The 27,312-nt window shown below is 42.8% G+C and overlaps 3 protein-coding genes across 4 annotated transcripts in view; 2 read left to right on the forward strand and 1 right to left on the reverse strand.

The window, feature by feature from the left end:
- The window catches only part of LOC306977830 (uncharacterized protein), a gene marked incomplete at both ends in the record, with an annotated part of 44,319 nt that extends 43,801 nt beyond the window's left edge, over positions 1-518 (forward strand). Inside the window, one exon of the mRNA XM_079576270.1 lies at positions 372-518. Coding sequence (XP_079432396.1) covers positions 372-518 — 147 coding nt within the window. The remainder of the gene's footprint in view (positions 1-371) is intronic.
- An 11,757-nt stretch (positions 519-12,275) lies between these two features.
- LOC306977832 (4-galactosyl-N-acetylglucosaminide 3-alpha-L-fucosyltransferase 9-like) lies at positions 12,276-15,014 on the reverse strand (the record flags this gene model as incomplete). The annotated part of the gene is made up of 2 exons (XM_079576272.1): positions 13,942-15,014; positions 12,276-12,459 (listed from the first exon to the last, which is right to left on the reverse strand). Exons 1-2 carry the CDS (start codon positions 15,000-15,002, stop codon positions 12,276-12,278), a joined length of 1,245 nt encoding a protein of 414 aa, XP_079432398.1. The 5' UTR covers positions 15,003-15,014.
- A 7,956-nt stretch (positions 15,015-22,970) lies between these two features.
- The window catches only part of slc12a7b (solute carrier family 12 member 7b), a 93,002-nt gene continuing 88,660 nt past the window's right edge, over positions 22,971-27,312 (forward strand). Inside the window, exon 1 of one of the 2 annotated variants that reach the window (XM_079575909.1) lies at positions 22,971-23,204. In XM_079575909.1, the coding sequence (XP_079432035.1) occupies positions 23,018-23,204 (187 nt within the window). In that variant the 5' untranslated portion in view covers positions 22,971-23,017. The remainder of the gene's footprint in view (positions 23,205-27,312) is intronic. The other variant, XM_079575911.1, reaches the window with a different exon arrangement.

Consider the following 27,312-nt stretch of genomic DNA (forward strand, 5'->3'; position numbering starts at 1 on the left):
TGCCCTCCCCCCTACACAGGCCCGCCTTAATGTACCCATAGGCCCCGGGGCTTAAACAGAATTGTAGGCCCTCACCCCGCCTCAGCGCAAACCCTAACCCTAATGCTAACCTATAACCCTAACACTAAATCCCACAAAAACCCTAACCCTGCTACTCCTACATGTATCCTTCTGGGCCAGGTAGGGCGGGCCTACTCCAAGTGCACATATAGGAGCTTAGCTCAAATGATCACCACCTGGTGGTGAGCTGGATCCGCTGGCAGGGGAGGAAGCCCGTCAGACCTGGCAGACCCAAGCGTGTTGTGAGGGTCTGCTGGGAACGTCTGGCGGATCCCTCTGTCAGTGGGGTCTTCAACTCCTACCTCCGGAAGAGCTTCACCCAGATTCTGAAGGAGGTTGAGGACATGGAGTTCAAGTGGACCCTGTTCTCCTCCTCCATTGTCGATGCGGCTGCTCGCAGGTCTCTGTTGCCTGTCATGGCGGCAATCCTCGAACTCAGTCGGGGTGCCCGAAAGTAAGGGATGCGTCAACCTGAAGGAGGAGGCCTACCTGGCTACTTTTTGGCTTGTGGGACTCTGCAGGCAGCCGAGAGGTACTGACAGGTCAAGTTTGCTGAGAGGCAAAAACTTGGGTCTAGGAAGAGTTCGAAGATATTCTGGCAAACCGTCCGAGGGGAAGCAGTGCTTCACCAGCACTGTTTACAGTTTGCGTGGGGGGCGGCTGACCTCGACTGGGGATGTTGTTGGGCGGTGGAAGGAGTACTTCGAGGATGACAGGTTTAGAAACACAAAGATCTGGGGTTCAGACTCAGTCAGATATGTCTTAGCAGTAAAGTAAAATACAAATAGGACAACTTAAAAAAAAATGCAAGGGAGAATAGAAGGGAGCAACAGTATGATTGAAACAGTAAACAATCAAATATTGGACTCACAATGCTGAGGATGGAGTAATATTCTGCCAACCTCTTAACCCCCGCCTTAACCGAGCACATTGCTTTTGTGTTGCTTGTTGCTCTTTTGTAGCTTTTCTGTCATATTCTTATCACTTTGTCGTCATGTTGAAAACAATCAGGCAGTGCCTTTAAGTTTCTTGAACACCAAGTTCCACATTATTATGCAAATTGTATTTCAGTGTCAAAAAGGTAAAAAAAAAAAAAAAAAAAAGTTCAGGGCTCTTTGAATCACTGACATTAATCTCAGTGACCTGGGATGATTAGTTTTCAGGTTAAGCCCAGTTAAGGGAAAAACTGCTCAAAAAGGATGTTCTACATTATAAAGTAGATCATCATTTTCAAGCAATATGGGAAAGAAAAAGGATCTCTCTCTGATGAAAAGCATGAAATAGTTGAATGCCTTGGTCTATGTGCAGATAAAGATATAATGAGGACGGTTTCTGCCAGACAAATACATCAGATGAATAGAACAGCTGCTACAAAGCAGCAGACAGGTATTTGAAGCTGCTGATGCCTCTGTATGTCTGGGCATAAAAGGAGAGAAACTCATGATGTGGAGCCTCAAGAAAAACATCTATTAGTGTGGGAGGCAGTTTTCATCCAAACAGCAGCTCTGGGAGGCTATTCTAACATCCTGCAAAGAAATCCAAGAAGAAACTCTCCAAAAACTCACAAGTTTAATGGATTTAAGAAATGTGAAGCTGCTCAAAGAAGGGCTCCTATGGTAAAATATAACTTGACCTGTTAAGATTTTTTTTTGGATTGAAATAGCTTTTGATTTCAGTAAATATGACCTCCTAATGCTGCAAATTCAACAAATGACCATTTCAGTTAATTACAAGCTTTAAAATGTATTGAAACAATGAGTTGCAGAATAATTTGGAACAGTAGATTTTGAGTTTTTTACTCTATTTCTTAAAAAAAAAAAAAAAAACCCTGTTATCACTGGGAGATTTTTTCAACCACATTTAAATGATCCTCTACCAGTTAAAGACTTGAAAATGATGCTGACTCTCATTTGAGTCGACTGTTTAGAAAATCAGAGAAAAATGTATAATAATTTGGAACGCGGTGAACCTTTCTTTTGCAGAACGTGCCCCACACAAACACATCAATAACACGACCACATCATAAACACTCTGTCTTATTTGGAGACTTTAATCCAGGGCATGATTAAGATGTTTGGAGGAATGCAACATGTCCGGGTGATGTTCCTTCCCGTCATGTGGCTCATTTAACCGTGCGTGTGATGCCAGACACCCAATCCAAAGGGATCTCTCACATCCACTCAAATGGACTTGTTCAAATCAACATCCGGCTGAGAATCTTTATGAACATTATATGAAGTCAGACGTAAGACGACACAAGCATTTACCCCCTCACTGATGCCACAGATGCAGGAATGATGGATATTTCAATATTGATTCGCAAACACTGCAGTTCTATGTGATTTAAGACAATCTTTTTTGACTAAAGCACATGTATAATGATCATTGTGCAGCGACCTCATCCGCAGCTGTTCTTGCTGATATTTAAAGAGGTTGCACAGTACGCAGGCTACTTCCTAAGTACAAGTTCATGTAATCATTCATCCTAACGGCCTCTTGTTCACGGGCTATGGCCCATGTGTGTGCCCTCACTGGTATTCCAACCATCCGCGCCGCTTTGTCCTCTTCTCAAAATACGCCCTGGGCCGAAGCAGCTGAGGCAGGAGCGGAGGGGGCCGGACCGGACAGCGGAACAGCCTCCGGAGAACAGCCACTGCAGCACGGAGGGCCGACAGGGAGCACCCTGGTAAACTGGTACTGCCGTCGTCACAGTTTAGTCATGTCTAAATGTGACTGAGTTTTAGTCCTGCTTTAGTCGACGGAAACTCAAAAAGGTTTTAATCAAGTTAATTAGTTTCATTTTTAGTATTGCATCACAATAGTTGATAAGTATTGCAAATAATAACTGGAAATGACTCCACGTTGTTTATAAACAGATCTGTCTACACGTTTGTTAAAACCCGTACACGCCTCATCTTTTAAAGGAACAGGCCATACTGAGACATGTTCTTACCTGAGCTTGGACGAGTTGATGCGTAAATGTCTGGTCTTTGTGTGTGCACCCAGTCACGCAAAGAGACCAAAGACGTTGTTAGCATTTAGCCTCTCCCAGTATATTGCTATAGCTCCAAACGGGGATGAAGTAAGAAGCGACCGAGCTGTTCCACGTTTTCCCTAGTTAGAGACAGTTATGTTCAAAGTTACACGATCCAAGTCTAGTGACACAAAATGAAACATGTCGATTCTTCTAATTCAAAGCGGATTAAAAAGGGGCACTATATTGTGAGACGTAATAATACTGTAGGAATGCTTCGACGTCCTCGCAGTAAACAGGGCTTAAAGTATTCCGGCCGGGGGCCAGATTTCCGGCTTGAGGGCAGGTCTGGCCTCTGGCACAAGCAAAATGTTTTTATCAGGCTGAAAATTACAGTCATAGACACCCTTCAACCCACCTGTCACCACTATTGCCAAGCTGCTGCCGCTAACCCGCTGTGAAAAGAGAAACGTAACTACTCCATATTGAACAGAGCCTCACACTGTTCTCCATTCACAAATACTCGAAGTTTAGAGTTTTGAGCGGGTCTATTTTTCCCCGCAAACGGTTCCCACAGTAGCGTGAGCCGGTGTTGACCCGCTGGACACAAGCTGAAAGTGGCAGAAAACCGGCTGTGGCTCTAGTTCATTATTTTACAGCTAACTTTTCCTTTGGGCTCAGTCCCAGAGTCCAGTCAAATCTAACCAGCCTGGTTAACAACACATGTACTGTATGAAACATTTATGAAACATTTATTTATCATTTTGAAAAATATTAACTTTACAGTTTACCTCCCACACTCTAAGAAATGAAACATAGGGTTTTTTACATTTAATTCATACTTTTTCTTTTTGATGTACTTGTTGTTAATTTTATGTGTGTAATTAATAATGTTTATACCATGGTCTGGGTGAATACTGGATTCTGATTGGCTGGTGCATTATTTTGGTATAACCGCACACGTAGTCCGGTAGTTAAATCACTGGGATATCACTCCGCTGTGGGCGTCGCCATAGCAACGCCTGACACAGCTGAGTCAGATAAACACGTAATTAGTGACTGACAGGAACGTATGAGATGGATTTTGTTTAATTTCAACGTTTTTGGCCAAAACAAAACGTTGATAAATGAGAAGTAGAGGAGAGTGAGCAGCTAGGTTAGCTACTGTTAATAACATATGAGCTTTACATTTCTATTCTATTCTATTCCATTTCCCAACATTTAAGCATATTTGTCTGGATTAGTAAAGTCAAACATAAAAGTTTCAGTTGGGGGGGCCCAGGTGTGAGCGACTCCACCGCAGCTGTTTTCATAAACAGTTGAGCTGGTTGAGCTAGCTAGCTAGCTTCAGGTTAAACCTTGTAAAAGTGAAATAACTCCTGCCCACGAGTGCCGCATATCGGTGTTTACTTCCAGGGAAAAGTGTTTCCGGGTTAGTCCTGTTGTGTTGTGATTCTGTGCTGATGTTGTGTCGTTGAGCCTGACTGAGATCCTCGTAATAGCTGCGGAGAATGACTCGCTCTGAGACCAGCCTTCAGTGACCGGCTAGTAACCCACACAAAATAGTCCCGTAGTCTGGCAGATTTAGTGAGTTTAGTCAATGAAAAAAACATTTATTATAAATGTTACGTTTGTGGGACCCTGGTATAAGCGGATTAAACAACGAGGAGCCGCGTTAGACGTTATAATGCAGGAGGAACAACACGACTCTTGACTCCGCGTCGTGCATTATAACCGTCTAATGCACGGCTCCTCGTTGTTTAATCCTTACTTAATTTTATATACTCATTTCAAACCGTTTTAATTCTAAATGTTGGTAATATCTAGAATGTATCGACCATTTTAATTCAATCCAAAGAGCCCTTCCCACACCATGTCTGAGCATGTGCAGTTGCCTCTCAGCCACACTGCCGTGAGGTCTGGCCAGGCCGTCTGGAAAGATCGAATAATCGCTGATCATCCGTAACATCTTATTATTAATGGAATATCATTAAACTAGTACTTTGTGGTATACCTGCACAGTGGCGCTCCACACAGAAAGACCACGTCCGGATAGGAAGAGGGAGACTTCCAAAGAACTCCCTAACAGCGGTCGGCTTCTACAGGGCCACTGATGACGGGTCAAAGCAGAGGACACGTCTCACAATAAGTTCTGTATATCTTTATTCATCGATGCTCCCTCTTTCTCTTTTTCTCATTATTAGGACATAGCCAATTCAAATAAATAACAATAATCGTAGTCCAGTTTGAAAATGCAAGTGGAATATTTGTGGGTTCCTTCTGCCGTGACCAGAGCAGACAGTCGTATAAATGCCAGAGAGGTCCAGAGAGGATGGGCTGAGGCTGGAGGTCTCTGTGGGGTGCACAGTAGTCAGTGAGCTAACATGACAAAGGCTCCCATTACACGCATGTGTCATGTATTAGGTTTCAGTGCCCTACACATACTTCCCCTGTACAGTCTGGACAGCACGCCTCACATTCCAGTCACGACCCAGATGCATCAGCAGCACCCTCCTCTACAGGGGGCGGGATGTCCCCTTCTGAGAGCGTGACATCATCAGCAGCACCCTCCTCCACAGGGGGCGGGATGTCCCCTTCTGAGAGCGTGACATCATCAGCAGCACCCTCCTCCACAGGGGGCGGGATGTCCCCTTCTGAGAGCGTGACATCATCAGTAGCACCCTCCTCCACAGGGGGCGGGATGGCCCCTTCTGAGAGCGTGACATCATCAGCAGCACCCTCCTCCACAGGGGGCGGGATGGCCCCTTCTGAGAGCGTGACATCATCAGCAGCACCCTCCTCCACAGGGGGCGGGATGTTCCATCATCAGCACCTGTTTGCGCTTCATTCTGTTTTTTTTTTGCTCTTTTTGTTTGCACATTTTCCTGCCTGTGTTGTTTCCCCGAGTGTTTCTTGATGCAACAAGTGATTTTCTCCATTGTGAGATCAATAAAATTCTATCCTGTCTTAGCAGGCTAACAGACTCGATTACTTGCTATACATGTACACTAGAATCAAACGGCACTTTTTTTAATACATTTTTTATTATTATTAATGTTTACATACAGTTGTGAGAAAAAGTAAGTACACCGTTTGGAATTTCTCACATTTCTGCCTAAATTGTTCACTAAATGTGGTCTGATCTTCAAAATCACAGGAATGATTAAACAGTGTCTGCTGAAGCTAATACCACCCAAACATTTACATGTGATCATATTTTATTGGCCATAACATGTAAACATTCACAGGAGAGAACTGCAGCGGTTTTGTAAAGAGGAATGGTCCAAGCATCTGATCTGTAACTACAGAAAAGCAGTTATTGCTGCAAAAGAAGAGTCAGCCAGATATTTAATACAAAGGTTCACTTACTTATTCCATGCTGTTGTGAATGTCTCAGGTTTCTATGCAAAATATCGTGCTAAACTTGTGAATTTGTTTTTTTTATTGATGATAGCACGTTGTCCAGGCCCTGAGGCATCAAAACAGCCCCACACCATGGTTCTCCTGCTCCAGACTTCACAGTGAGGAGAGGGTTTTGATGTTGGTGCTGTTCCATTTTTCTTCCACACATGACGTTGTGTGTTTCCCCAAACTGTTTAACTTTGGGTCCAAAAGTCCACTGAATACTTTTCCAGTAGTGCTGTGGACTTCAGGAAAGACACAGCCCCACTGTCCCCCCTCGCCCTGACAGACTCTCAGACTCCCATCTCCATTGTGGACTCCTTCTGTTTCCTGGGCACCACCATCACCCAGGACCTCAAATGGGAGCCAACCATCAGCTCTCTCATCAAGAAGACCCAGCAGAGGATGTTCTTCCTGCGGCAGCTGAGGAAACTTAAGCTGCCGACCAAGATGCTGGTGCAGTTCTACACGGCCATCATCGAGTCCATCCTCACCTCCTCCATCTCCGTGTGGTCCATCCTCACCTCCTCCATCACCGTGTGGTCCATCCTCACCTCCTCCATCACCGTGTGGTCCATCCTCACCTCCTCCATCACCGTGTGGTCCATCCTCACCTCCTCCATCACCGTGTGGTCCATCCTCACCTCCTCCATCACCGTGTGGTCCATCCTCACCTCCTCCATCACCGTGTGGTCCATCCTCACCTCCTCCATCTCCGTGTGGTCCATCCTCACCTCCTCCATCACCGTGTGGTCCATCCTCACCTCCTCCATCACCGTGTGGTCCATCCTCACCTCCTCCATCACCGTGTGGTCCATCCTCACCTCCTCCATCACCGTGTGGTCCATCCTCACCTCCTCCATCCCCGTGTGGTCCATCCTCACCTCCTCCATCCCCGTGTGGTCCATCCTCACCTCCTCCATCACCGTGTGGTTCCCCGGGGCTACAGACCGGGACAAGCACCGACTGCAGCGCATTGTGCTGCTGCTGAGAGGGTAACTGGCTGTGAGCTCCCATCTCTCCAAGTCCTGTTCACCTCCAGGACACGGAGGCGTGTGGGTCGGATCACAGCTTCTCTCCCTGGACATGGACTATTCACCCCTCTCCCCTCAGGCAGGAGGATACGGTCTATCAAGACCCATAGACCCCACCACCAGGAAAGGCAACTGATTCTAGGACTCAAGGCAAGTAAGAAGATGGGACCAATCAAAAGGATTAATGTTATTGATAGCACAGTTCTGAACACTGCTAATTCACAACAGAAAAATGCAAAAGAAAGTGTGAACACAACAAACAAAATGGTGAAAAAGTACAGTGATGTTTTTGTACAGTACAGTGACAGACAAATAAATCAATCAAAAGGATAATGCAGTGATACCTGTGATACACACTGCAGGAAAAGAGAGAGACCAAGAAAGGAGTTACAGACACTCATTGACAAGGGAATTATCAGAAAGGTTTAGGAGCCGGCAGACAGGGTGATTTCTCTCGTTATAGTGGAAAAGAAAAAAGGAGCTCTGAGATTGTGCATAGACCCAAGAGATTTGAATAAGTGGATCGAAAGAGAACATTTCAAGTTGCCTACGAAGACAGACATTACAAGTGCAATGGCAGGTGCACGTTACTTTTCCAAACTGGATGTGTCATCAGGTTTTTACCAAATTTAACTGGACGAGGAAAGCACAAAATTGTGCACGTTAAATACACCTTTTGGAAGGCATTGTTTCCTGCGCATGCCTTTTGGGATTGCCTCAGCAGCCAAAGTTTTTCACCGGACTGTACAGCAAATACTCGATATTGTGGTAGGAGTTGGAGTATTCCTTGATGACATGGTCATATGGGGAAGCTGAACATCACAGGTGCTTGGCAAAAGTGATGGAAAAAGCAAAGTAAGCAGGGCGGAAACTGATTAAACACATTTGGGGTGAGTGAAATAACTTGGGAGACAGGCTGTCTGCTGCGGGGATACAGCCGGATCCCGAAAGGGTGTGAGCAATCACACACATGCCCGTGCCTGAAAACAAAGCAGACTTGCAGAGAACCTGAGGCCTAGTCCAGTGGTTCCTAACCTTGTTGGAGGTTCTGAGCCCCACCAGTTTCATATGCGCATTCTCCGAACCCTTCTTAATTGGGTGTCATCACGATCCATATGAGTTGGGTGTGTCTTGACCTCTGCCGAACCCCTGGGGTTCGATCAAACCCAGGTTTAGAACCACTGACGTAGTCATGCCGTTCCATTCCAAACCTGTCGGCAAACACAAAAGTGCATAGATAACGACATAGAATGGCAATGGAGCCATGAGCACAACACTGAATGGGAGATACTAAAGAGCAGCCTTGTGAGAGAGCCAGTGCTGAAATGTTGTGATCCTGCACTTCCAACCAAAGTTTCAACAGACACTTCTACGGACGGTTTAAGAGCAGTGTTGATTCAGCAGCGAGAGGAGGACACATGGTTTCCAATTGCATAGGCCTCTCGCACTATGAGAGAGAGCGTTTGTATGTGTAAAGTTTCACGAGTATTTATGGACAAGAAGTGGTACTAGAGATGGATCACACTGAACTGATCGCAAAACCTCTGAGAGAGGCACCACCACGCATTTATGCCTGACAATCCGCATTCAAAAACAGTCTCACATTTGAGTTTACACCTGGGAAACCCCTCGTTATGGTCGATGCTCTCAGCAGAGCTTCTCTGGACTGTAAGGAGCCAAGCAGCACTGAACATGATGTGCATGCAGATACCATGAAAAAACACATGCCTGTGTCAAAAGACAAATGGAAGCAAATCGCAGGAGCTACATCTAATGACAACACATTGCAAAATGTGATAAAAAAGATTACTTTACCATCAGAACGAAAGCTTCAGGCTTCATTCACATCTGATATACAAGCAAATACCAAAAATGAAATAAAAACTATGCTTTAGGACTTTTTTTTTACAGAGTCTTTCTTGTTCATAACCAGACCCTGTGCCATCAGCATATGTATTGTGGTGTTTGTAATGTCTTGCCCAAAGACACATCTATACATACAAGAAATGTGTTACTCTAATAAACCTTGCCTTACATGGCCTTCCCCTCATGCCACCTCATCTCGACTGAGTTCTGACCTTTTATATGGTCTTAAACCTGCCACCTCCTACAACAAGCCTTTAATCAGAAAAACAGGCTAAAAACAATACATCTGCAGTCACATACAGTACATTCCTACTTTGTTGTCAGAGTTTGCGTATACAGTTGCAGAGAGGCAGCCGTGGGTCATGTTGGAGACAGCAGCAGTATAATGCACAGCAGCGGGGGGCTGATTACATTATAGAATACAATACAACAGACAGTGCATGACCATGGTCTGACCCACATAATGGTCTCTGCATGACAGGACTCTGTCATCTGCAGAGCAGCTACATCTTAAGCTCACCGGAGACGTTGAAGCTGCCTTCCTCACACAAACTAGTGAAAATCATTTTTATTATAGAAGTAACTCAGTCTGTCAGTTATACAACAATTACATGATATACAGGTGAAACTCGGACATATTTCATATCTTGAAAAAGTTATTTTATTTCTGTAATAAAACTTAAAATGTAAAACTCCACCCATCCATTTTCTTCCACTTGTCCGTTTCCGGGTCGTGGATCACATTGCACCAGCCCCTATGGCTCCTCCTGCAGGTGGTGGGTCCGCAGAAGGACAGCCTCATGGGCCTGTTGGTCTCTCATAAGTGGCTTCTGAAGCCCTCAAGCCTTTATTTGTTGTAATTTTGATGATTGTGACTCACAGTCCATTTTCATGATATTCTAATTTTCTCAGATGTTTAATTTGTTTTTTTTTCCGAGCTGTGAGCCATAATGATCAAAATTATAACAAATAAAGGATATATCTCACTTTGCATGACGATTTGTGCTCACAGCTTGTAAAAAAAAAACACAAAAAGGGACCATATTGTCGGCTCAAAGTGTCCCTTTTTTTCTTGAGCTAATCATCCAAAACACCTGACAAAGGTCCCTGAGACTTTCTGGTCTCTGAGTCTGGTTCAGTAGAACTCACCATCATGGGGAAAACTGCTGACCTGACAGTTGTGCAGAAAACTATCACTGAAGCATCCTGGTCTTCCATAACACCTCAGCAGTGCCACAGGCTGAGAGCATCCATGCCACACAACCGCATTAAGCCAGTAATTCAAGTAAAAGGGCCCAAACCAAGAACTAAACTACATATGCAAAATAGTTTTCAAAGGACCGAAATTTCTCTGTTTTAAGTTTTTTACTATTGATTTAATGTAATATTCTAATCTTCTGAGATTTTGAGCTGTTCACAAATTATAAAAGTGTAGTCTCCAAGCTTTCAAAAGATGTGCTACACATGGAAATCTAATAATATTTGGAGAACCTGTGAACATCGGAAGCTAACCTCTCTGGATATTTCTAAGCAGGGAAACCGGCCTCTAAACTTTTGGACAGTTCTCACCTTTCTCTGCTGCTCGGAGTGAAAATAGGGCTCATTTACATTTCATTTAGATAAGCCATACCCACTCCCCTCTGTAACACTGTATGCACAGCAAATAGGTTTGCAAACAGGTAATATATAAATACATATCTCTTGCATAAATCCACTTCCCATAGAGCCTACCTCTACAGCAACTAGCAACACAATGACAACTAGCAACATTATCCAAGCACACACACATTTGACCAGAGGAAAAGAACAACGCACACACATAAGTCTGCCAAGTGTCTGGAATCCATGACGGGGCACATACTGTATTATGTCTCTTTGCATGTCATGAGTCTATATCATATATTAGTTTCACATTTTAAGTTGAATTACAGAAATAAATGAACTTTTTCACAATATTCATTATTAATTTTCCGAGTTTCACCTGTAAACCCTAAAAGGAAAGAAGTACCTACCCTGAAATAAACCAAGGGTAGGTAAAAACTATCTCAAGAGCCACATGCAGCTCTTTAAAGCCTGCGATGCAGCTCTTTTGAACTTTGATTTTTTTTGTGTGAGTGAATGTGAAATTGTTCTATGTAAAGTGCCTTGTGATCAAGCGCCATACAAATAAAGTTCTTCTTTAAAAATCCTACATGAAGGTTCTGTAGTTAATTCAAAAAGTAAACCCTTAGTGTTAATATTTACATGAGTTACAATCTGCAGTAATATGAGGCAAAATCTGTGCCAGAATGAGGGCGTGGGACAAAAGATTTGTTGAAATTTTGTAGGGTAGGACCATCTGGATCTGCCTATATTTTTAACAATCTAACATATATTACTTTTAATTCATTTATTCATCATTATACTATAGATTAAAAATGTGTGTTTTGTAAAAAATTCTATTGCAGCTCTTTATTTTTGGTTTAAAACTGACCAAAGTGAATACATGTAAATTCCGTAGTCTATACCAACCCATTCGTATTGATGGGTTTCATGGCTCAGTTACCTTGACAGCAGCACCAGCCCATCGCTGTCTTGTGTCCTGCATGGGGTGTGTCTGTCTGGAACTGGGCCGAGCCAACAGTCGCCAGGGAGAGTCGGACACTTGTTTGAATTAGTATTTTGTGGACTTTCTGTCCCCAACAAACTCTAACGGAAATCTGTAACAAATAAATACTACTTAACTTGAACACAATTTCGTTGTACGGCTCCACAACATCAAATAAAGCACTGACTTAAGAAATACTCGTGCCCTTTTCAATGTAACTTACCTGTGTGTCCACAAGCTAAGGCTAAAATCACGACTCACTTCACTGGGGTTATGGAATAAGTAAATCTTGAATAACTAAAACATGAATACTTTTAAGGTGCATACTGTGATGTGTATTTGTTTGTGTGTGTCAGCTTTTTAGAGCGCCGTGAGGAGGCCGTGAGGAGGCCGTGAGGAGGCCGTGAGGAGGCCGTGAGGAGGCCGTGAGGAGGCCGTGAGGAGGCCGTGAGGAGGCCGTGAGGAGGCCGTGAGGAGGCCGTGAGGAGGCCGTGAGGAGGCCGTGAGGAGGCTGTGAGGAGGCTGTGGAGTCCAACCTGCACATTCAGGAAAAAAAAACAGATCACCTGGAGCATCACCACCTCAACTACATCATAAAGACACAAGTGAAACGGAAACACTGTCTGAAAAGAGGAGGAAAAGCTTCATGACAAACGCACCAGCTGTGGTTTGAAATGCCTTTCACGAGCCCAGGCATTTGGATCAGCCATTGGAGTCATATGCTTCAATGGACACCATAAAGAACGCACTGGATTTCAAACATGTTTAAAGGGGATTTTATCCTGACATGAGGCTGGACAGACAGGTACGACACACATACTCCAAACCCACACATAATGTATTGAGATAATATCCAGGAGAGGCCGTGTGAGAGTGCACAGGTGCCAGAATAAACTGACTGAGGCTGGGGCTAAGTTTAAGTGAAGTTATTTCATTTTGTTTCAAGAATTCAAAATGTTGGGCAAAGTGCAATAGTTATGTTGTATGCCATATAAATGATAATACAGTGCTATTAAAAATTAGAATAAAGTACTGTTGCAAATTAGAATACGGCACAGTTAAAAGGATCAACAGAATTAAATCAGTTAACAGTGCACAGCAAACACAGCAACAAAAATAAATTGGCCTTGAGCAGTATCTCTCTTTTTAATAGCATAATTAACCAATGCACAACCCATCTAAAGTGCTTAGGTCATCTTAAAAAGGTCTGGGGCCCAAACTAATTATTTCATTAATTATAAACATGGGATAAAACAATGACAGGCAATGATTCAAGAAATTACATAACATGTTGGTCGCCCATGAACACAGCAGGCCTAAACAAAAAATAAATAATAATCATTCATTATGTGAACACCTTTCTCAAATGTATGTCCTTTCACAGTTGAACGTGATGTCTCTAGGATCATCCACAACCACCACTAAATGAATCACATTAACGAGAAAGTAGCAAATAACTTTCAATTGCCAGGACTGGGACTCACATTGGTAATACGCTTCGATCATAACAATCAGGTGTAGATGGCTGGAGGCATAGGTGGAGTTAAGCGGTTCCTAAGTGCAAAAGTACGTGTTACTTAGATTACTGGTAAACCGCCTGCCTAATCGGCGATATACAAAATCAATTATGAGTAGCAGAGAGGCAGAGGGAGGTGCGTCATCATGCACTACGGCTTAGTGGGGCTAGCGTCACTTTAAACAGTATTTACAGCCAAGTTTGAGTGAAAAAAATATCTCCATTGTATAATCGGATGCACAGTATCCCTCTCTCCCTTCGCCTTTTATGTCAGCGTAGTATTTATTCTCCAAGACAATTCAGTTAAAAAATAGCAACTTGCTACGACACCTGCAGTTGCAGCTAGGGGCAAGAGTTACTTAGTACACAGTAATAATTAACCACACAGTGCAAGGTCAAGTTCTTTTTGTTGTAAATTTACCAAACTGCATAAAATGTCTTCCAGAGACCGTGTCCGTGCCCCTCCTTTCATTCCCAAAACCATTTTGTGACACTGCGGCACACTTCTATGGACTTTCTATGCTTTTGTATGTAGCCACACGTCCTACAAGCGTGCTCCTTCCCGAACCAGGAAATGGTCATCTTGGACTCCTTCGTCCATCTAAAATACCTCATGTACTCCTCTGGATTCTTGCTGAGGTGGTGCAGCCTGTCCGCCAGTTCCTTAGGGCTGGCAAAGTCATTGACGTGTATGAAAGAGTCGCCGGGGATGTGTCTCAGGTAGCTGTCCCGCGGGGGGCCCAGGACGACGGGCACGCTTCCCAGCGACATCGGGCGAAACAGCTTCTCTGTAATGTAATCTTTATGTACCGAATTTTCAAACGCGAGGTAGAACTTGCAGCTGGATACAACTTTCTTGTTATCTTCTTCGCTCAGTGGTTTCCCGAACGCCTTCCCGTACGAGCTGATTTGAAGGTGATCCTTCAGCCGGTTGTAATACTGAACTCTCAGCAAGTTCCTGTTCCAGTTGCTTACGATCCAACACACAAGTTGGTCCTTTGTTGGAAGTTGGAAATCCGGATCTTCGGAGTTTCGCGGCACAAGGTATCCATAAGGCACTGGAATGTTGGCGTCTAGACGATAGTTGCATGTCAAGTTGAATAAATCGTCAAGCCAAGGCTTTCGTGGCACGTTATCCGGCGATTCCATGTTAGTCCACACCCACTTTTGGAAGCAAGGGCGTGGGATTTTTGGAAGATCTCCCAAATGAATATCCAGATGGTGGAAAAACACTCCGTCTGCCTTGTTGTAGATGCTACGATCATCTGTCAAGTAGCACTTCTGGACGCCAAAAACTCCACAATCTGAATCAAACTTATACTGAAACGGCCATTTCCAGATGAGCACAGTTGTGTGGTGCGTCTCGTTGTCAGACTCCAGCGTGCTGTTGTCCTGGTTTGCCCAGTGGGAGCAGGATGGTGCGGGGCGGAAGTACATGCCCAACGATGGAGAGTCCATGTTGGGGTTGATGTAGGTGAAGAGGAGCAGGAGGAAACCCAGCATCAGGAGGCTGCCGAGGAGGAAGGGCCGCAGACATGTGCACTGACCTGACGAGGAGGGCATGGTTCACCTGGAGAGGAGGGCAAAAGAGATGTCAATAGAGGTCATGCAGATATTTAAATCACAAATGAAACCTCAAATGAATGTACACCATTCACCAGCCGTGCACACATGAGCATGGACAATCTCATGAAGATAGTTAGTCAGGTTATTACAAAATGTTGCTTATTCGTATTTCTCACCTAAAGAACTAAAGAACATTCAATCAAATCATTGAAATCTATAAATGTTCATGTATCTAATGTTAAATTCACCATGAACTGGGAGCATAATAGCATGGTTGGCTCTCTGTATCTCCAAAAGAAAGATTTACAACAGAGGAGAAGAGACAGAGTACTCGCTGGATCACCGTGGTCGAAGATATCAGATACACTTATAAAACAGGTGCTCTTCACGCTTGTAGGGCCAGGCATACCAAATGACAAATCCTTTGTCACAAAGATTTACAGCAATTCACCAACAAATCAAAGGTTGAGAGCCACTCCATAGAGATGTGCAGTGTAAAGCACTTGAGTTGACTTACTTAGTAATTCCTCTCCTATATCCCCCCTCCCTATTATAACCATGAAGGAATCTGACTCAATACCAAGGAGCAGATCAACAATTCATACATTTCAAACAGATCACATTATAAACACTACTGTAACAATGTTAAAATGTGCATGCACCAATGCATGAGCAATGTGACAGCACATTCCCTTAGTCATAAATGCTCTTTAAAAAACCTTTTAGGAGATAAAACCAAATATTGAAGGGATGTTGTTCTTCTTTAAAAAAAAAAATCAACCAAACAATTGTCATTACCTGTGCTGTGTGTTCAGAGGCCTTTGTCTCTCTTTTCAACTTTCGCTGGACACCATTACTTAATTAGGGGGATGTTTGGCTCTGACATTATAATCTCAATGGTCTGTTTATATTTAGCTCTGCAAGTGTGAAAATACTTTGCTGTTGTTCATTAAGTGGAGCCGACAGTGTTGTCCATGAAAATATGAATCTTTGGTTTATGTCAGCAATTTATTTTTTATTTTTGTGTCCCTTGCCTTTTTCTGTAAACTGCATATGTGGTTTCTGTGTTCCACATTGTTGTACTGGATGCTTTTGTATGTCTTTGCCATGTTTTTTGTGGGTGTCCATAACATAGAAATCACAGAAATGCCCTTAGTGGCTGCGCTCCATTGTCACAGTACAGACAGAACACCGCCATCTTGGTCCGGCATATGTTGTTACGCCAGCACTTTCTGATAGAACCCATCATAACAAACACATGCATAAGGATTATGGATTGCTTTTAATCACAGTTTGATATTTTGACCATTTTCCTGCCACATCTATTTCGTATTATGATGTTTTGATGGAAGCAGGCTGTAATTGGCTGAAACAAACAGTAGATGACAGCCTTCACATCAACATGTCGGTTGATTTTGTTCAGCCGATGGAATACATGTTTTATTTTAAGTTAACTAGTGTTGAATGTTAATTACTATTCATATTTCTGTTTGAATGGGCTCTTTTTGATTTTCAGTAAACACACCAGCGACACAAACTCCCGTTAACGTTTTGCCAAGCGAACGTTGACCCAATCTAATAAAAAACAACAATATAAACAGTACAAACAAAATTGCACAGGAATCTTTGCTCAGGTCCTGAGCCGTAAAGCTCCTTCCAGTGGCTTCAAACCCCTGTGACAGTACGGGGATGTATGGCATGTTTCAGGATTTCAGGATTTATGAAGGTGAATAATCGTCAGATTGTGATAATGTCATTTGACGACCATGATAACCTGCCTATTGAGGCAAAAGTCGGATATAAACAGAAATTGCAGACGAGAAAATGTTTTAGAAGTTCTCAGGCGAGTTTCTTTCGAGTTTATTCGGCTTTAGATTCAGCTAAAGCATGATTTGAGTCTCCCTCTGCTGTTAGCGAGTGTGGCGCACATGGCGGCGCACACGGTGGAGCACACGGTGGCGCCACCGGCAAAACGGGATCGCTTAGAGTGGCTTGAAAGCAAAGTAAATGGTAGAATTTGGAGCCTGATGTGTAAACCCAAGTTTAAAGGTTAAACTTTAAAACATAATCTACATCTTTGTTTAGATTTGCAGATGTTTACTGCTGTTGGTCAGATCTGGGTTCAGCAAAGAATGAGGTCAGTAGTGACTACCTGGATATGTGCAATATTCTCATAATATTCTCATGCATCAGCTGCACTTTATTAACTCTTCTTCTTGAACGCCGGCTGTAACAAGTGAATTTCTCCTTTGTGAGATCAATGAAGGTTTATCTCTTATCTCTTATATACTGAATGACCAAGATATTACATCAATGGGAATCTTTCTTCCCTGATGGCTCGGGCATGCTCTAAGATGACAATGCTTGGATTAATCGAGATCAAATCATTTTCACACATGGATTGGCCACTACAGAATCCACACCTTAATACCATTAAGAATCTTTGGGACGAGAAGGTTTTGCCCAGTGTGTCCGACTCGCCATCATCAATACGAGAAACATGAGTGAAAATGAATGCAGAATTGAAGGGCAATGAATATCGTGACATTGGAGAAGCTTATCCAAACAGCCAAACAGGAAAGTGCGGTGACAGGTGACGGCTTCTGCCTCTTGGTGCGTGATTGATGCTGGTGATACAGTAACATATTAAAGCGCATGACCTTTCTTTTTTAGCCAGGCAGTGTATATTGTCCTAAGAGCTAAAAGAAGCCTGTCATTTGACATCTGTCCACTCCAAGCGTAAACAAAACACAATCTCCCAGTTTTAAATCTGCGATTAACTTTCTGTCTCACGCCGTCACTTCTAACAACGTCCTTAATGAAATATCCAAAATAGACGGGGTGATTGTGATTACATAAGCCCACCAAAGCATCGCCCCCCCATCCCCCGGCCCAGGCCAACTGTCAGCTGCCTATTTTAGTCCGAGCACGCAGTCTGCGGAGAGCTCGACTGGAGTGCAGCCACAAAGTTCTCGTCAGTAAAGTTTGGGAGGTCTGAAATCTAAGTGGTAGACGCTTGACATGATTAAAGTGCAAGATGAGACGAGGATGTGGGAAATGACATTAGTGTTCCAGACATAATACAGTGAGGAGTGATATTGAAATGGTGCAGTTATTTAGACCTAAGTACCTTCATATATCATCTTCTAATTCTATTTGGGGATATTTGTTCCAGGATATTCAACAAGAAGTCCGTTCAAACTTTTCCTGCTTACATGGAGGGCGATATATCGATATTTAAGATATATCGATATATTTATAAATGAGATACGGAATTAGACCATATCGTGTTTATCGGGATATTCCAGCTATTCAGTTAAAAAAACAATTCTTAAACTGAGCACTTTATTTTGTTATCCGTTTATATATGAATGCTGCCCTATTTTATTTTGTAGGCTATTTTTTATTTAAATGTGCACCTTACGGAGCGAGAGTGTTTATGTTTTCATTCAAAAACTGTTTGGCTTTGACTTAACATTGCATTTCACAGCTCTCACTTTGCGGAAAAAATATCGGGATGTATATCGTATATCGATATTCAACCAAAATATATCGGAATATGAGTTTTGGTCCATGTCGCCCAGCCCTAGGACGGGGCATAACTTTTAATGGAGCTTTCACATTTGGTATATTTCATAGTAGGGTCTGTGCTTGGAATGTTGTGGCCGAACTTTCTGACCTGCAGGGTAACAAATGTGAGACGGGGGGGACAGCTAAGGTCAAGGTCAAGGTCAAGGTCAGGTTTATTTATAAAGCGCATTTACAAAACAGCCAACACTGCGCCAGAGTGCTGTGCAGGTTCACAGTGGGCAGTTCACTACATTCTGTCATGTTTCGATGGCGGAGTGAGGACCCAAACTCAAAAACTCACAGATGGAACAAGAACCGGAGTGGGAGCGAACAAGAACACAGACAAAGACGGACAGAGACGATGATCCAACAGAGACAAAGGGAAACACAGGGAACAGGTGGAACACAGCGGGGCAGGGCAGGTCATCAACACACGGGAAGCAAAGCAAAACCACAAGGACAGAACAGACGTCAAAATTAAACACTAAGGGCAAGAACAGAGACTAGAACAAAAACCCTAAACAAAAGCAAGGGAGAACAGAACATGAACAGACAGTAATATCTTCACTTTAGTGCGTGGACGTCGAAGTGCTCCTAAGGTGTGATTACGCCTTACATTATAGTACCTCTTTGCATCCTCTTAGAAAATCAACATGTTTAATTGAGATTAGATTGTGTAACTATTTACGTATTTAAATAAGGAAAACGTGGAAGAGCTCATGGTCGCTTCTAACTCCACCCTGTTTGGCCCATAGATACAGACGGCATCTCTGGAATCGCCCATATATGGTCATTTTTGAAAACAGTCAAGGGGGAAAACAATTTTGAAAAATGTATATTTTCTCTAATTATTCAAAAACTACTGTAACAAATGCTGAACTATGAACATAGTTTCTACTAAATAATGATACAAAGACATGGGGAGGAGCAAAGTGGTTCAACATCCCATGAATACATGAAAAACGGAGAATGCTAACTTGATGCTACATGTTAGCATCGGGCTAATGCTAAAGGTTAGCTAGCGCTTGCTACAACTGCCGTTTTTTCACTTCTACTGAACAATGTGCTGTGAGAAAATATCCATATGGGCCCGATTTACACTTGACTTTATTTACATGTGATAAATAAGTTCATATTCCACCAGAAAATGGCAAAAAAGAGGGAAAAATGTTGCTTCTCTAAAGATTCTATTTTCCCCCTCGGCGAAGTCACGCCCCCTTCTATGACGAGATGCCGTCTGTATCTATAGAGGAGAGGAGGAGAGGCTAAATACTAATAACATCTTTTTGCGTGACTGAGACCAGACAGGTACGCATCAACTCGTCTAAGCTCAGGTAAGAACACATTTCTGTAGGAAAAAACGATGGCTTATTCCTTTCACATCTCATGCACAGAGCTATATATATGTATAGCCACTTACATCGTTTGCATTCTGCATAAGTGAAACCTTCATGTTCTGGACTGATTGCCCAAACAAATAGCTAAGTAGGCTACAGATTTCATTGACATCACTTGGAGGGTAACATCCTGCAAACCAAAAGCACAATTATGTTTAAAATTTTGCTAAAGATTGTACCCAGGTTTCTTTAGTTTGGCTTTATGTCATGTTTATAGTTTCACTTCCTTATTGGACACTGACAGGAAGTGACATAGATGAAGGCAAACCATTTCAAACGGTTGCCGATCATGTTAAGTCAATGGGAAATGACTCAAACTGCTCTGGAACTTTATCTTTATCTATGTCACTTCCTGTCAGCAGCTTCAAAATTCAAGTAAAAAATAACTTTTCTAGCCAACATTTCTTCATTAAAATTGCTGCTTCACTGAAATAAAATGATAATTATGCAACTGATGTTACTCTTATGAAAAAGTAAAAACCTTTCATTATGCACTTGAAGTAAATAGTGCTCCGGTGCAGGGCGGTTTACTTGCAAACCTTCCAAAAAGGCAATCCCGTGTCCGTGGATCAAGCTCGTGTTTTTGGCTGTCATAGGCAGAGCCTCATCTGCACACCGGCTTCAGAAAATAGCAAGGCCCTATTTCTGTGGCTAAGGGACTACACTGTATTATTTATAACAGCGGTACATAGGCCTGTCATTCATTACAGACTTAGTTAAAAAGTGAGTGGCGTAGAACCAATTAAATTTAATAGCGAGACAAATAATCACTTTAAAATGACTTGTGAAGCAGACAAGTGTTGATTTCCAGTATTGGTTAAGTGTTATGTGAGGCTATGCCAGTACATTCTTCTCTGAGCAGCCTCACAAGCTATTTTTGGGTGTTTTCGGGGGTTGTATCTTAAGAAAGTGCAAAAAAAAAAATAAGACCGTATCTCTGGAATCGCCCATATATGGTCATGTTTGAAAACAGTTAAGGGGGAAAACAATTTGGAGAAAAATCTAAACTTTCTCTAATTATTCAAAAACTTTTTGAACAAATGCTGAATTATTGATATAGATTTCTACCCATTAAAGATACTAAGACGTGGACAGGAGCAAAGTGGTTGAACAGCCCATAAATAACGGAGAATGCTAACATGACGCTACATGTTAGCATCATGCTAATGCTAACACTAGCTAGCGCTCACTACGATCTCCTGTGAGAAAATATCCATATGGACCCAGTTTAGGCTTAAATTTATTCATGTGTGATAAATTAGTTCATGTTCCACCAGAAAATGTCTAAAAAGAAAAAAACGTGAAAAATTGTGTTTCCCAAAAGATTCTGCTTCCCCCCTCCGCGAAGCCACGCCCCCTTCTATGACGAGATGATGTCTCCAGTGGCGTAGCAACGGTACCAGGGGGCCCCAAGCAGAAATGTCAGTAGGGGCCCTCTTCGGCCGTTTTGTGCTCTGCTCTCTCTCCTTCTCTTGAGAATCAGTACAGGAGGGGCCCTTTCAGGGGGTGTACGATGGCCAATTGTCGTTGCACCTTGTCACTGCTGCTGCACTGGCTGTATACGAGCGATCGCTGTTATTGTTTACTTCCGCAATTTTCGCCGGATGTTTTGGTGAATGGTCGGCAACAGCTGATGCATACAGGCCTCTAACTCGGTTTTATAAAATGATAGATCTGTTACAGCGCAAGAGAAGCAATGCACTGTTTATGGACATTGTTTTTTGCTGATTATAGGATTTTAATCAAATGTTGATCAAATATGAAAATGTAAAATGCCTACCACGGCCAACGGATGTGACGACATCGCGATCGCTCGTATTCTCTTGGTCATTTCTGTCAAATCTGTTGGCCCTCTGGGGGCCCCTGCTGGCTTGGGGGCTCCAGGCAGCTGCCTGCCTTGCCTAATGTCAAGCTACGCCTCTGTCTGTATCTATAGAGCTCAACGGTCCCACCCACTCCCAGTCACGTGTCGGGGTCCAACATAAAAAATACCATGTATTAATAGCATTGACTTTTCGAAAAAATCAACTATTTAGAGTTTAACATCACGGCGCCGGCTAATCAGCTATGTGCTAATCAGCTATGTGCTAATCAGCTATGTGCTAATCAGCTATATGCTAACTCACGGACATGAAACATACACGGTCAAATTGAAGATTTGTATAAAACGTTATATACTGCAAAATTAGGGGATTTCGTTGTGGTTTCAAGTATTGTTTGTTTCTTTCTTGTGAAACACCCGCGCAAGTGTCAGTAGTTAGCACATAGCTGATTAGCCGGCGTCCTGCCTTTAAACTCTTAATAATTGACTTTTTCGAAAAGTCAGTGCTAATAATACATGGGATTTTTTTGTGTCGGACCCTGACACGTGACCGGGAGTGTGATACTGTGGAGCTCTATAGGCCAGTGTAACGCCTCAGCTGAACGCTAAGACCTTCAAATCTGAGCTAAGATTTTTCGTCATATTGTCTTCACTTTCCCGTCATATTTTTTGAGCTTTTTGTCACTATTTTGTCGCCTGCTTTGTTGCGTTTTTGTTGCTTTTCGTCCCTTTCTGGTCCCCTGTATCGATGTGTTTTTGTCACTCTTTTTTTTTATTTTTTTGGGGGGGTCAATTTCATTTACATCTCGTTTTTGTCGCTACTTTTTTCAAGAGACGCTTTTAGATTTGGGTGAAGTCGAAGTGGAGAAAGAGTGCTCGGTAAAGGCGGGGGTTAAGAGGTTAAGCACGTTTGCACAGACGCACGCTAAGATGTGTTTATATCTCTCACGCCGCATTGAAATGAACCTGCTCAGTACAGTACACGCTTATCCTTCCGAAGATTATCTGCGCCTCGCCCTGATTGGCCCTCGGGGTTGATTGACAACGCTCTTTGCATGCATTACCCAATGTCCGCGGAGGGGGGGCGGGCCCGCGGTAGTGTGATCGATGCGGTGATGAGCGCGTGGGCATGTGTCCGGTGCGGAGCGCCACATTAGCCACAACTTTAGCCCGTCGCGCTGACTTCGGACATTAGCTTCAAGTTTCCCGGAGCCGTGGGGGACATGAGCGACAGGTTTGTGGTGGTCCCCGTGGAGAGCGAGGGAGGGGGCAGAGGGACTGTCTCCCAGGCTTCACCGGTGGACCCTGAGGCGGACGACGACCAGGCGGACGACTCGGTGTTCGAGCCCCAGGAGACGGAGGACGGTGTGGTGCCCATCCTGGAGTACAACAGGGAGCCCAACAAGTACGGTACGGAGAGCAGACTGACTCTCGCCTCCATGTGTGCAGGGGGGTCTATAGGAGATGATTTAGAGCAAAGTGCTGGAAATATTCACCCCTATTCTAACAACTTGGGTTCAGCAAATATTTGGAGACAGTCTCTGAGCTCCCTTGTTCCAAACCAGTGTTAATTTTGACAACATATTTTAGTTTAGTTTTAGTCTTAATCTTTTGACTAAAATGTAATTTAATTTTAGTCGAGTTTTAGTGACGAAAATGGCATGTTAATTTAGTCGACTAAATTTAAGACTAATTTTGTCGACTTTGCATTTATAATAATCATTAGAATCATATTTAATCACGGTCCTTGACTTCATGGAGCTGCTCCACATGAATAAAGCACAAACCTGATCCTTTGGCAGTGAATTTACATGATCTGAGGCTCTTTCAGACGCTCAATAGAAGTTTGGATGATTTTAGTCTCTCCTTTTCATGTTTATTTAGTCTTTTTTTAGTCGACTAAAATATCTGGACATTTTAGTCATAGTTTTAGTCTCATGAAAAACTTTTAATTTAGTTTTAGTCCAATTTTAGTCGTCAAATATAACATTTTGACTAAAATTAAGACTAAATATTTTAGTCGACGAAATTAACACTGTTCCAAACTTGATTTACTTTATTCATCAATCTGTTAAATGTATCTAGGATTTTCAGTCGGCCAAATAAGAATGACAGGGGTGTAAGTAAGAAAACATGTTTGTGTTTTGATATTTCATCACTCTGTGCTTTATCTTCCTAAGTTTAATATGACACACATAGCGATGCATTGCATTTGTTTGAACTTTTTTGAGGCGTTCATGTAATGCTGAGAAGAGAAGTTGAAGAGTTTTGTTTGTATTTGAAGATCTTATAGTGTGTGTGTTTTTGTGTTATTTTATTTGTCAGATATGGATATCATTTCAGATCAGATTTCCAGTGGTCGTATGACTCGTATCCAAATTTGATCAAATGATGGAGCTCAAAGGACCAAGAGGGCTAGGCAAGAGTGCTCGCGTTCATTTGTTTGACATTGCATTTTGCTTTTATTGTAATTAAGAACAATGAAGACCAATTGTAAACCAAGGCCCAAACATGCTGTACTTTATACTAAAGTGTCGGCACTTTGAAGTCTGTGCTCATTATCTTGTCTCTGATTCCAAAAGGTTTGAGAACCCCTGGACTACAGCAGGCCTATAGATGTTTGGGTTTCTAGAACTACCCATGATCCTGTATGGCAAGGCACTGTATTGTTTGTTAATGGACAACGTTTACGTACTGTGGCGTTCTGTAGTCGCTGGTGTGTTTTTGCACGAGGAGCCATGTGATCGATGGGTAGCTAACATAATCATCGTCACGGCAATCATGAAAACAAAAGACTGTTTCTCACGTTACCTGTGAGAACATGTTCAGAGCAGACTTTATAGTGTCATAGTGCCATAGATTACACTCGTACAAAGCCTGTCTGTCTGATCCTTGGTGATTAGTCACTTTTGGATATCGAAATATTGTCTCTTCGTCGTGACGGCATTAGCTCCACACAACACATTGCTTCAGGATATTATTTAGGACTCAACTAATAAACTAATAATAATAACGCTAATGATGATGATGAAGCTCCTTGTCTGCTTCCGTATTGAGTGTAAAATTGTGTTACTTGCGCCGCAGTGCTTGTGTGACCTGCTGCACCCTCCCTCAGGTCTGCAGGTCTCTCTGCTCGCCGTCCCAAAGACACAGAGGAAACATTGCATCGTGCTTTAAAGGGGCTAGATGCAAGTTGGCTATTTTATACTCACTACTGCCACCCCAGGTCATACGTGTAACTGCACCTTCTATATTAAGCTCGTGCATGACGGCACTTCAGACCCGAAGTAACAACCTTTTGAGTGACAGTGCAGGATTTTAGAGGCAGTTGTGGTGAACAGGTCTGAGCTCATTCTACACATTGCTGGACATTGCTGGAACATGTAGGGGGAGGAAAATACTTAATTGTAACGTTTTTAAACTCTATAGTCCCTTTAAGTTGGCTCTTAAAGGGATGTTTCAGGATGTTTGACATAGGGCCTCATTTCCTCGTTATCCAGAGTGTTGCTGATTTCTGGAGATATTTTTTTTGTAATTCATGCAGTTTGAAGAGTTTCGTGACGCTAGGCTAGTGCTAGGCTAGCACATTTCTATGGTATCAGCTAGCCTGCATTAAAAACAGTCTGACCCGCTCCACAGAGCACCTGACCACAACACCAGACTAACCATATAAATGTCTGTGTCGATAGAATCATGTTTGGAATATAACTGACCTTGCATCACATGAATGATCGCATTTTGAGGGACTATTTTCTAGCAGATCACTCCGCCGCTGCGTAGCTTATACAACCACGAAGCTGATGCTGCTCAAATATAAGGTATTTTAAATGCAAAATGCTTGAATTATTCTATTAACACAGACATTTATATGGTTAGTCTGGTGTTTTAAGTGATTTGCCTCAGGTGCTCTGTGGAGCGGGTCACACTGTTTTTAATGCAGGCTAGCTGATATCGTAGAAATGCGCTAGCCTTGCGCTAGCCTAACTCTTCAAATATAAGAACTGCTTGAATTACAAAAAAAATATCTCCAGAAATCAGCAACACTCTGGATAACTAGGAAATGAGGCCCTATGTCAAAAATCCTGAAACATCCCTTTAAGACAGACTTTTTTTTCCAGGGCCTTTGATAGTGATTGACATTTGACTTTGTAATGTTTTTCTCGTAGCCTTTTTATTTATTTCTGTCTATTGTGAGTTTTTTGTTACCTTCTAACTGCCCTGTTCTGTGTGTGCTGCACTCAGGTCAACAGTGCTGTCTTTAAAGTGCGATATAAATAAAGTTGTATGGGATTGGATAATGCTGTGCACGCTGCAGTTGCCTCTCAGTAGTGTCTCTATAGACCGACGCCTGTCCCACCAGTGTCTCCCAAACAAAGGCTCCTATAGCAACAGGTGGCGGCAACCATGCAACCAGCGAGTGCGAGGGCTGCTGTGTGCATTGTGGCCGCTGCACAGAGGAGATCAAATACACAAATGGAGATTCAAATGCAGTTTGAAGATTTCCCCATTACAGTGGCTTTGGTTTTGCTCAGATGTGCAAGTGGATGGAGGAGTTTGTGCACGTTGTTGTGTCAGACCCTTGTGCCTTGGCCTGAAAGCTGGGAAATGACGGTTTGTTTGCAACGGAAAAACAGAATTAATTGGTTGCTGCATTGGCTCAGTGTTCCCTCTGGGCAAGACGCTTCAGTGGTCCTGGGTTTGAAGACTAGAAAAATCATCACGGATTACAAATTCTATCTTGTGTTTCTGAACTTTGGAGGTTTGAAAAGGATTAATAGGCAGAAAGATGAATAGAAAGGAAGATATATCATTGTGAACTTTTTCGAAGAAGATGTGATATAGTATTGAGTTCACTTCACTCAGCAGATTTCAGGAAGCCCAGTTCAGCTAGAGACACACTGAACTGTTCAATGTGTACAAGGATTGTATTCTGTCAGAAGATGTCTCGGTCTCAATGAGATGTAGCTGAACTCTCCACAGAACAAAAACATAAACGCAGAACTTCTGCTTTTGCTCCCGTTGTTCATGCGCAGAATTGAAAGTCATGAAGGATTTTGTAGAAACACTATAGACTCATTTCTCTCACATATTGTTCACAAATCTGGTGTGGTGTGTCAAGATGCTGATGAAACACATGGATATTGCACAGGTGCCTTAGGCTGTCTACAATAAAAGGACACTCTGAAATAGGGTTGGGCGATGTCCGCCGTTGACGATGTATACAGTGAACCATCGTGATGGACGATGATGACATTTACATTATATATAAGCTGCATATTATTTATGTTAGGAAAAATGTGAGATTTCAGGATAAATGGATCTAAACATGATCTGGACAGAGTCACGGAACACGAACTTTGCAAAAGAAATGTGTTAAAACTCGTGCGTAAAAGTCTGAGATGAGAACGACTTATTCATCTGCTCCTCAACACCAGTGCTCTTATACAAATGTAAATCAGAGTGTAATGTGTAAGAACCAGTGGGTGAACCGGACAATTTACAAGTTACCATCGTAGCC

This window comes from Gobius niger, assembly GCF_951799975.1.
Source record: "Gobius niger genome assembly, chromosome: 18".
In the NCBI taxonomy this organism is placed as follows: domain Eukaryota; kingdom Metazoa; phylum Chordata; class Actinopteri; order Gobiiformes; family Gobiidae; genus Gobius; species Gobius niger.